The 10,904-nt window shown below is 35.9% G+C and overlaps 2 protein-coding genes across 7 annotated transcripts; both read left to right on the forward strand.

Annotated features, from left to right (window-relative positions):
- Window positions 1–367: 367 nt before the first annotated feature.
- LOC107777867 (EID1-like F-box protein 2) lies at window positions 368–4,366 on the forward strand. 2 transcript variants are annotated; one of them, XM_016598029.2, is made up of 3 exons: window positions 368–545; window positions 2,999–3,766; window positions 3,931–4,366. In XM_016598029.2, the coding sequence occupies exon 2, from the start codon at window positions 3,008–3,010 to the stop codon at window positions 3,758–3,760; it is 753 nt and encodes a 250-aa protein (XP_016453515.1). In that variant the 5' UTR covers window positions 368–545; window positions 2,999–3,007; the 3' UTR covers window positions 3,761–3,766; window positions 3,931–4,366. The 2 variants fall into 2 exon arrangements, with proteins under 2 accessions (XP_016453515.1, XP_016453514.1); XM_016598028.2 differs by having other exon boundaries at window positions 4,009–4,366.
- A 2,386-nt stretch (window positions 4,367–6,752) lies between these two features.
- On the forward strand, window positions 6,753–10,598 carry LOC107777868 (pentatricopeptide repeat-containing protein At3g29290-like). 5 transcript variants are annotated; one of them, XM_075234718.1, is made up of 5 exons: window positions 6,753–6,887; window positions 7,083–8,793; window positions 9,427–9,755; window positions 9,858–10,047; window positions 10,150–10,598. In XM_075234718.1, exons 2-3 carry the CDS (start codon window positions 7,162–7,164, stop codon window positions 9,631–9,633), a joined length of 1,839 nt encoding a protein of 612 aa, XP_075090819.1. In that variant the 5' UTR covers window positions 6,753–6,887; window positions 7,083–7,161; the 3' UTR covers window positions 9,634–9,755; window positions 9,858–10,047; window positions 10,150–10,598. The 5 variants fall into 5 exon arrangements, with proteins under 5 accessions (XP_075090819.1, XP_075090820.1, XP_075090821.1 ...); XM_075234719.1 differs by having other exon boundaries at window positions 9,906–10,047; XM_075234720.1 differs by having other exon boundaries at window positions 7,083–7,114; window positions 7,199–8,793; window positions 9,427–10,047.
- The last annotated feature ends 306 nt before the right edge of the window (window positions 10,599–10,904 follow it).

The raw sequence follows: 10,904 nt of genomic DNA on the forward strand, positions 1-10,904 counted from the left end.
TCCTTAACCGACCTCGACTGACTCTTTCCTTGATACTATATCACCCTAAATATTCTAGGGCGAATTTTATCCTATACAGTTACCAATGGGGCAAGGGAGGTACATCATTTGTTAAATTTGAAGTTTCTACGCATAGGGTTAGCTGGGATAAAAATTTAAGACCATCCACTTTGAGGGCTATTTGTGTAAGTCCGCTAAAATGTGACTATTTGAGGATTTTATCCGTAAGACAATCGGGTTATCGTATCGATCGAAAATTGGGCCTTACTTGTGATGTTGACAAGCCCAAGTATCTTCTTAGCCGTTTTGGGGGGACATTAAAGAAGGAGTGGGTTCAAAAACGGGTCCCAAAATATCATTTGATTGGTTTCAAGTGGACAATTCAGAATGACGCCACAGTAGGCGTCAGCTGAAGCGGCTCAGTCAATTTTCTTTCTCCAAGTCCATTGAACCAACCATCACCACTCTCCGCTCACGCTCGCTCCGCCGATAACTTGCTTCTCTCCGGCGAACTTCTCCGATCTCTTCTCCGGCCACTCCAAGTTGTAAGCTCCCTGCTTCTCTGACTTTCCTGAGACAAAAACCCTAATCCTAAAATGTAGAATAAGAAATGTGAGTTGGATTGATAGGGCTTTGTTTTCTTCAGCTGCATGATGAAACCTCAGCTCCGATTTGTTATAATTCTAAGTGATTTTCACTAGCTGATTTGTTTTTTATTTGCTTCTTATGTGATAATAAATGCAAATTTGTTGCTTGTACTGATCTGGCTTTTGGTGTAAAAGACCAACTTTCTCACAAAACAGGGGAAAATGTAAATATTTACATCCTATTTTCACTATTAGTTTGTTGGAGTGAAAGTCGTAAATGTGTAATTGTTTACTAAATCATTCCAATTATATAAACGTTGGATTATGATTTCTAATAATTTTAAACTTTTGTTATCTTCCATGGTTTTTAATTATAAAAAATGAACAGTATAGCTCTTTATTCCTTCTTTACAAAGGCCTGATGTGATATCTAGAATCTAGAATGGGTTTTTTGCTTGCACTAAGTGATGCATGAGTGCGTTGTGCTGCAAAAAATGGTTTCCTTTACGAAGTCAGTTTCCAATATTTGGTTATGTTGAACAATGAAAAATGTTTTATCGAAGGGATCTATCTCCACCAAAAGGGGGATAAGAACTTCATTCATTTAAATGTCCAACCTCTTACTTTCTACTTGTTTAAATCAGCACTTAGACATTGTTTTCAACCCTTTAATACGAAGAAATAAAACCCAGTACATTATCCTTATAGCCTATGCTACTTGTTGTACGATTACCATTTATCACCTACTTTTATTACCAACCAAACACTATAAAATGAATGATTTCCCAGAAAAACATTTTATGTTATACTAAATGAGCATGAAGCGTAGAAATAACCCACAAGTAGGCTCTTCTTACTAGCTACAATTCCTTCTTGTGCTTAGAGTAGCCGAACTCCTATGCTCTATTGTCAGACTGCTTTCCCAACTGAAGCATATTGTTCACCTCCATATCTGACGCTACTGTATATTAGGAGACATTTATGATCCTATGTTTATTTGGAGCTAGATATAGGGAACTAGCATCCAGCCATAAATATATCCCATCTGCTTATGTGACCAGTACAAGGGCGGCTCAAGCACATGTGAGGCCTAAAGCCAAAGTTTAATGTGAGGCCTAATTTTTTTAAATATTATAATATATATTTTTACTTGAAGTCTACCATTCTAGCTTTTTGAGATGCAAAGTTATTAAAAAAAATTATAATCGTTTTCGTTCAATAATTTCTTTTTAATTGATAATATAGCCTAACCCATTAAATCTTTCTTGAGACATTGTTGATCTTTGCTAAGATTTTATCAATTTTAAATTTTAAAAAGTTGTTTCCTTAGGAACTGTTAACACTATTTTGAAAGCAATATAAATATTTGGAAAAGAATCAAGTCTTTTTTATTTGATTGAGTATATAGTATCTTCTACTTGTACTGTTTTCCTTGTCAAATTAATTTCGATTCACACATTGGAAAAATATTCATACTACCCATTTTTAAGTAAGTCAAACGGTTACTTTATTTACATATCTAAAAAAGCTTTTCTCCTTTTATATTAAAAAATCTACTTTTGTAACTAAAAGTATTATACATTTTATTTTATTTACCTATAAACCTATTATTTCTAAAATATGGGGCCCTCCAAATTTGGGGGCCTAAGGCACAAGCCTTAGTAGCTAGACCATTAGAGCCGGCCCTGGACCAGTAAGTTCATCCTTTAATGGCTGTGAAATCAAACACTTGTAAGTTCTGAGCCGGTGCCATCTTTAAATTCTACCCTCTGGAGTCCGTATCTCTAAGCTTGTTTAAAAGCTACATTATCTTTACTCATCCTCAGCTTACAGGTTTCGGTTCTTCCAAACTTTCTCATTTTTAATTCTTTGTTTTCTCTCATGTCATGGGCCATTAGTTGGGTACCACGAAGTTCTGGTGCAGTATAATTACGATATTGACCTCATGGATCTTGGCCTATGTTCAAAGAGACGATGATTCTAAATCTTGAATACTTCTTTTCTGTTACCTCTGGTCTTTATGGTTCTGCAAAACCATTCATGGGTAAATTGTTTTTCTTGATAACTATCATTGGCTAATGATTCATTAACGAAATCTAATCCGGTCTTTAATCAATCAATGGTGATGTGGTAAAAGTAAAACTATCAAGTGATAAGTAAAGAGATTACTTGCTATTGAATGGGGCTTTTGGAAATCCTCTGATCTTACATTCAGCATACTAGCATGATTGGTTCATATATAGGGTTGTCGACTAGAGACATATTTTCATTGTTTATGCCACTAAGCAGTCCTTGATCTTACACATTTTACAGCCAATTTGAAGTATCTTTGGTATTTGATGTCATCTTTGTGAAAGTACTAGAAATATATGATCTAATTTTTGTTGTCATTTCAATTGTGGTGGCTGCAGTTGTAGACGATGATTATTACTAAGCAGTATCGCTGCATACACTCAGCAAGTTGTAAGTGTACAAAAGGGCATCTTAACGAAGAAATTATATTTCTGGTTTTTCAGCAATTGAATTGGAATCCTAAGTCGATTGCAAGTTTATCTTGTGTATGCAAATGGTTTGATGACCTTGCAAAGAGAGTGCTCTGGAAGGAGTTTTGTAAGACTAGAGCTCCCAAAATGATGCTTGATTTACAGTCTAGTGGGAGTCATAGTGTTGATGGGAACTGGAGAGCTCTTGGAAAGCTTCTTATTTACTGCTCTGGATGTAATAAAGGTGGCTTATTCAATAGCATCCACATTCCAGGACACTTTGTTTATAGAACTAGGTTCTCTAGGACCTCCGGAAAGAGCTTTCTGTTACCACAATGCAGGACAGATGTTTTGTATGTTTCTGATCCTTGCGAGCATCTTGACCAAGGAGATGAGGGGGATATTGGATTTTTTCGGGGAATATTTAAATCCTTTGCTTCCTCAAAAGTTCGTAAAATGTTGATTAAGAGAGAGGCTCAGCTCCATCCAACAGAAGTGTGCCCTTACTGTAAGGCGAAACTGTGGAGCATGCTGCAAGCAAAAATGATACCAGCTAGTGCCAGCTGTAGATTGGGTGCTTATGAAGATGCAATTGAGTATTATGTGTGCCTTAACGGGCATGTGCTTGGGATATGTACCCTCTTGCCCTTGTCTGATTCTGAGGAAGCTTCAGATCACAGTGATGCATAAATGCAGGTATTACGTTGTCAAAATTTACATTTGTATGCTTGACATAAATATATTGGCAATTTTATTTCAGCACTGGCATGTTGCCAATTTAACGTGGCGGAGAGTTCTGCTGTTAACCTTTTATATATTGAATCATGTTTCTCATTATCTTATTTATTTTTGTTGATCAGATAGGAAAAAGATGATAGAAGTCCTTGGATTGTTCTACTGCATCACTGTCTGCAATTGATATATTGCTTTATCCACAGGTGTTAGACGGGTTTCCATCGATTTGGGAACTTGGTGGGTGCTGTTCACTGAGAGATCTAGTCATAGAGCCATTCAGTGGAAGGTCTCTTTCAGTGGACATGGAGTTGTTTCTCCGCAAGCTTGTCACTTCCCAAACTTCTCTGACCAGCGCAGTCCAATGGAATCCTATTCCTGTCCATTGTGTCTCAGTTGTAACAAAGCACCATCAGAGTTTCTTTGTATATTTTATGATCTCAAATGTGCATCTTATTTGAGTGACACGTTGGAATCTGTAACATTTCATTGTTGTTTGTTGTGAAGCAGTTAAGTTACACCATGTAAATTTTGAAAAATTATATGCGATTCTGGTGCTGCCGAGTCTTGCCATTCTTTCAGCTTAAGAACAATCCTCTTCCCCCTCTCCCTCCCCCCTCCCCGGTCCCTGGCCTACATACCTGCCTTTCTAGCGAAGGTAGGAACTCTGCCATCCCCTTCTTGGGGGAAAGATTTAAGTGTAAGAAATGTTACAACTGCCTCTAGACGTTCCTTTTCGTCACTAATCGGCCTTTTTATGGCCATTGAATTGTTATTTTTTCGTGTGCCCTTGGGTTGTAATGATGAGATTGCCTTTTATCTTATAGCCTGTTTGGCCAAGCTTCTCAAGAGGTCAAAAGTGATTTTTTTTTTCAAAAACACTTTTTTCCTAACTTGAGTTGTTTGGCCAAGTTTTTCTCGGGGAAAAAAGTGCTTTTGGGAAGAAGCCGAAACATTTTTTGAAAAGCAGAAAACGTAGCTTTTTTTCAAAAGTAGAAGCAAAAGCAGTTTTGACTTTTCTTTTTACCAAAAATACCTTTAACAAAATATAGTATATACCAAAATAACTGTTAAACCTAATACTTAGGATATTAATGTATAAATATTTCTTATTATTTTTAGGATAGCTTTCTAATATATAGTAAATTTAGGGGTGAATGCTTTTATATTTGTTGAATGATTTTTAATATATTTAACTTATATTAAAAGAATTAAGTACTTTTAAATTTTATTTTCATATTTAAGTATTTAACTTAAATAAAATAAAAAGATTTAATTATTGCCTGTAATAATAAATTTTTAAGATTATTTATTTACTTATAATATTAACTATTAAGTAAATTTATTCATGTTTTATTCGTAATTTGATACTTAAAAGCACTTTCTGAAAAGTTTGGCCAAACACAAATTATTGTTCAAAAGTGCTTTTTAGAGTGATTAGCCAAACACAAATTGTTTCTCTTCAAAAGTACTTTTTTCAAAAGCACTTTTAATAAAAGCACATCTCAAAATAAGCTAATTTCTCCGGCTTGGCCAAACAAGCTACGACAATAAAGAGATAGTTGTATAAAAGAGATAGTTGATTTCTCCAGCTTAGTCTGATTCCTTTAGTTGAAGATAAGGAGAAAGTTGTATAAAGAGGAGCAAAGATATCGGGAGAATGGTGCGAATTATCATTGCACGTTTGCAACTACTTTTCCTCTATGACAATAAGTTGTTTGCCACAAGATCTTTTAATTTGGTTAAAGATATGACTACAAGTTGTTTGCCTTTGCCACTTGACCTTTTAATTTGGTTAAAGATGTATATATCTGCAGAGGAACAAATGCGAGATTTGGAGAATACTCTAATAGTAAAGACGTCTAGTATGTCTTAAACGACAACTTTTGGTGTTGGAATGAAATAAACAACAACATCAACAACCCAGTAGAATCTCACTAGTGAGGTATGGGGAAGGTAGAGTGTACGCAGACCTTACCCTTACCGGAGGTGGGGAGGCTATTTCCGAAAGACCCTCGGCTCAACAGACAAGACAATACTATCAGAAAAGAACAAAAGAATAAATCCGTAACAACAAAAGAAACCAGAAAAATAATAATCAGGATCGAAAGAGACAATAAATAACCCCATACTATGCAAAATGAGAGAAATGGTGTGCACACAACAAAAACCGCTAGTAGTCCTAGACAAAACTCTATCAGACTCGAATAATATGTAACAGACTCAGCAAATTCATGTAATTAATCTCAACTAGTTTTGAATTAAAGTGCATTTAAATAATTAATTGACTGAGTATAGAGAGAGTCAAGGGTGTCAATGGATATTTAAAAATCGACTAAACCGACCCAATCGTACCTTACCGAATCGATTTTTAGGTTTCTTTTAATAAGGTTTTTATATAGATCTATAACCTTACCGATAATTAGGGTAAGTTTTTAATTTTATGAAAATAAATCAAAAAAATACCAAAACGTACCGAATGAATTTACATGTTGAAAATATATTTATATACTAAGTTTAAAACTAATAAAGCATTAAATTTTTCCTTGGGCCCTGAAATTATGAAAATGGTTACAAGCCAACAAATAATTAAACTCAAAATCTTAATTCTCAAACCTATTATGTTACTCCTACTGAAACTAAATTATTTTCAGTATATTCACTAGCAAGATACAAGGTATTCTAGTGATTATGAGAAGCAAACTAAAATGTATAAAATATATTTCCTTTCGTATGATTTAGATTTATCTTTTTGAATATTTAATCTTCTACGGACTTTATTCTTGAGTCTCAGCTTGGTTAAAATCAACCGGGATTTAGTTGTGGTGAATAAAAGTTGCTTCACGGTCGCAGACAAAAATGGGCTGGATCTTATCTAAGGCCCACTATTCAAGGCCCATTATGCCAGTAGATTTTTGTAAATTCTCTTCTATCCGTTTTCCCTCAAATATCCTAGTTTTTCTCAAGTGCAGTTCGAGTGTTTTACTTGCTCGGCCAACTGTCAATTCTGTTTTGTGTCTCCATTTGTGTGCTGAAGCAGTCAAGTTACCCTCGAGCTATATCTACTATACCTTCTAAATTTCAGGTAAATTTCAATTCTTTGAGCTCTTTGCAAAACCAAAAGTTACAGTTTTAAGGTTGCGTTTGGTTCTTGCAGATAACGAATATGACATGCATACTCTCCTCTTTCAATTATCAACCATTTCATTTGCTTAAATTGAATGATACAGATTGAAACTTTAATTTGTTATTGTCCTTAAAATCTGTTGAATTTCTTCAGGTGGTGGCTCTATTGTTCTAGTCTTGAATTAGGTGAGATATTCTTGTTTTATGAGGTTGTTGTACCTTGCGCAGCGAGTATGGTACATGTGATAAAAAACTTACCTACTTTGGCAGTTTACTTACATGGGAATGAGAAGAACAATCGATTTTGTTATTCAAGAAGGGCTAAGTTAAGATACCCACGTGAGATATTCGCTCTTTATACTGGAAAAGTAAAAGGGTGTCTTAGTTTTAATGGTTCTAATCTGGTGTATGTTTCTGAAAATTGCACTATGTTTGGATTTTCACAGCTAAAGTTACCATCAGTTTTATTTAGCTTCAAGGAAGTGAATAACCTGTGCAGCATAGCTCTGAATGTCCCTTGTGAACTTGAATCCGTGTGTGATAGAGAGAGTGAGGATTCTGATGTCCAAAACGGAAATTCAACCAATGATGCATATAAGCTGGAATTGTCTCGTAAGGACTGTTTGACGAATTCAAATATTGGAAATCTTGATACAAACCAACCTTCAAGTTTTCTTGAAGAAACTAAAAATTCGGGTGAGGATGTGATTATGTACTTAGAAGAGACGAATGAGGAGGTATTGTCAAAAAGGATCTTGAAGCTCAGCAGGCAAAATAAACCCAAAAGTGCATTGGCGATATACAAGTCGATGACTTTCTCAAGTCTTAAACCTGATTTACATGCATGTAATTCCCTTCTTTCAAGTCTCTTGAGGAATGGAATGCTTGATATTGCTTTAAAAAACTTCAACTCCATGAAGGCTAGTGGGCTAACAACTGGCCACACTTATAGCTTGATTCTGAAGGCAGTTGCTGATGCTCGGGGTTGTAATGCAGCAATGAACATGTTCAGTGAATTGATAAGCAGTAAGAATCTTAAAGAAAAAATTGACATTGTTGTATACAACACGATGATATCCATTTTTGCAAAAGCAAACAGCTGGTATCAGGCACAAAAGATCTGGAACATTTTGAAGGATAATGGTCAAGTTGGAACGATAGTCACTTACCGTCTACTAGTTTGCACGTTTGTTCGTTGTGGTCAGAATGAATTAGCTATTGATGCATACAGTGAGTTGATTCGAAATGGATTGAGCCCAGAAGGTGATACAATGCATGCTATTATTGGAGCATACTCTAGGGAGGGCAAGTATGATTCTGCATTGAACGTCTTGCAATATATGTTGGACAACGAGCTGAAGCCAAATGAAAGAGCATGCAACGCAGTGATCAACTCACTTGGAAAAGCTGGCAAAGTCAAACTTTCCTTTGAAGTTTATGAGTTGATGAAATCACTAGGTCATGCACCTGACGCGTACACATGGAATTCATTGCTCAATGCCTTAAACAGGGCAAATCGATATTCAGAGGCACTTCAGCTCTTTGAGAGAATCAGGAATCTTCAAAGTGTCATTTTGAATGTGCATATATACAATACTATTTTGACATCGTGCCACAGACTTGGGTTGTGGGACAAAGCTATACAGATACTGTGGCAGATGGAGGCTTCCGAAATTCCGGTTTCAACTGCATCCTATAATCAAGTAATTGGAGCTTGTGAGGTAGCGAGAAGGCCCAAGGTTGCGTTACAAGTTTATTACCGCATGGTTCGCAAAAAACATTCTCCTGACATATTTACTCTATTGTCGTTGATGAGAGTTTGCATCTGGGGTTCTCTCTGGAATGAAGCAGTGGAAATACTAAAAGTAAGTCAGACATTCATTGCATCTACTTGTAACATAACTATTCCCTTCTTCAACTTCCCTGCCATATCGCATATAGATTAAGTTTATGGGCTCAGAGAATATGCTACAACTGTTGATTTGATTGTTTTATTGTTTGTCTTGAGAAGGGCGATTATGTATTTGATTGTTCTTTATCTTTTTTTGGGTTAAGAATTTATTTGAGAGTAAACGTGCTGATTCATCATGATTTACATCTTCTTCTAACATAGCTGTTCCCTTCTTTAACCTCCCTGTCATGTTCCAAATAGATGAAGTTTACAGGCTTGGAGTATATGCTATAAGCCTTTAACTGTGTATTTGATTGTGCTTTTTCTTTTTCGGGGTAAGATTTTATTTGAGAGTAAACTTGCTGATGCATCATGACTTGTACGGAAATCTGCAATTTGGAATATCAGAAACTCAAACCTATTGGGAAAAAACTACAGGGAGTGTTGATTATTGACTTGATTATTTCTCTGTTCAATTCCTTAAGTTTTTTTTAAAAAAATCTTTGACATTGGATGGAAGTGATTAGGGAGGAAGGAAGCATAGAAGCTATCAAACTATGATTATCCAGGACTAAGTTGTTTCAATTCTTAAACTTATATTTTGCAGCTTTCTGCACCAAATGGATCACTTTACAATGCTGCTATTCAAGGGATGTTTTTAACAGGGAAGATTGATTTGGCTAAGAAGCTGTACACGGAAATGCGTGAGAGAGGCCTTCAACCCGATGGCAAGACACGGGCTATGATGCTGCAAAACTTACCAAGGCGTTCCATGAGAAATAGAAGGCGAAATGTGCAAAACTATAAATTTTGACATGAAATCTTATCATATAAAGACAGAAGGCAAATGGAGTCAATGAGGTGCAACAGATGCTTCTAGCTGACTTGATGCAAAAATAGACTTAGCCGTGCAGAAGGGCACCAAGACCGAATGAGGTGCTACTAATCTAATGAATTGATTCTTCAACTCTCTGCAAACAAATTGTTCTTGCTAAATTTCCTTTTCCAGCAAGTGCCAATTGACAGATTTTACTTCAGGCATGTTATTGTACGTTGACATTGCACCTTTATGCCTCCCTGTATCAGTGTACATGTGAAGTAGAGTTAAGGTGGACTCTCCTCGACTTACCAGCTTGTATCTTTAGGCAGAACTAATTTTTCCCCTTCAAGATGAGGAGAACCGCTGCCACATCTTTTGTTTAATTGTCTGCGTGAAAAGTTGGCTAAGGTAAGATTTCCTCCTCCTTGCTATTCAATATATTCTGTTCCCATTATTATGATTCAGTTGATATTTGAGTTATCTCATACTGAAATTTTCACATCAAGGCAGCTTAGAATCTGGGAAACATTTGTCCAAAATCTTCAGTAGATGTTCGCCAACTTTAGAGCAAATGGTCCTTATTATTGCTTTAGTCTCCAAAATTGCCTACGGTCAATAGAGCACCGGGAGTTTCCGGCTAGTCTTGCTGGTTATAATGATGACACTTGGGTTTGGACAAAGTTAACCAGAAAGGAGATGGAATCTGGGTGTGTTTGGACAGTCACTTGGAAAAGCTTTCAGATTCAGAAATCTACAAGCATAAATATTATGAGCCTTGTTGTATGTCGTCTTTTCAAGCACGCGGAGGAACAAGATGGTCTTCTGATATTGACAAGGAAAAGCTTCAAGCGTATTTTGCATCTATAGGAAACATTTCAAGGAAAAGCTTTTTGTTACGGTGTAATAACCAAAGTATTGTATAGATGATAATCCGTAATAAGATTTAGCATGTTCAAATAGAATGGCCATGTTCTATCCTGCATAAAGTATACATAACTTCTCACATAACCCAGTGCGGGAATTATATAATATCCTCAACCAAAGACAACATAAAGAAATTTTCAGAAGCCACTATTGTTTAGTGGCTATTAATTTCCTATAGCTACCATACACATAATTGCTTCCTAAAGCTACTATTTAGTTGTTATGCGACTGTATTCGCTGTATTCGTGCTACTGTATTCATGAATACAGTAGTGGAATTCGCCTAAAAATAGGGGAATCCAGCTGTGCGACAGTATTCGCACTACTGTATTCATGAATACA

This window comes from Nicotiana tabacum, chromosome 17, assembly GCF_000715075.1.
Source record: "Nicotiana tabacum cultivar K326 chromosome 17, ASM71507v2, whole genome shotgun sequence".
Taxonomy (NCBI): Eukaryota; Viridiplantae; Streptophyta; class Magnoliopsida; order Solanales; family Solanaceae; genus Nicotiana; species Nicotiana tabacum.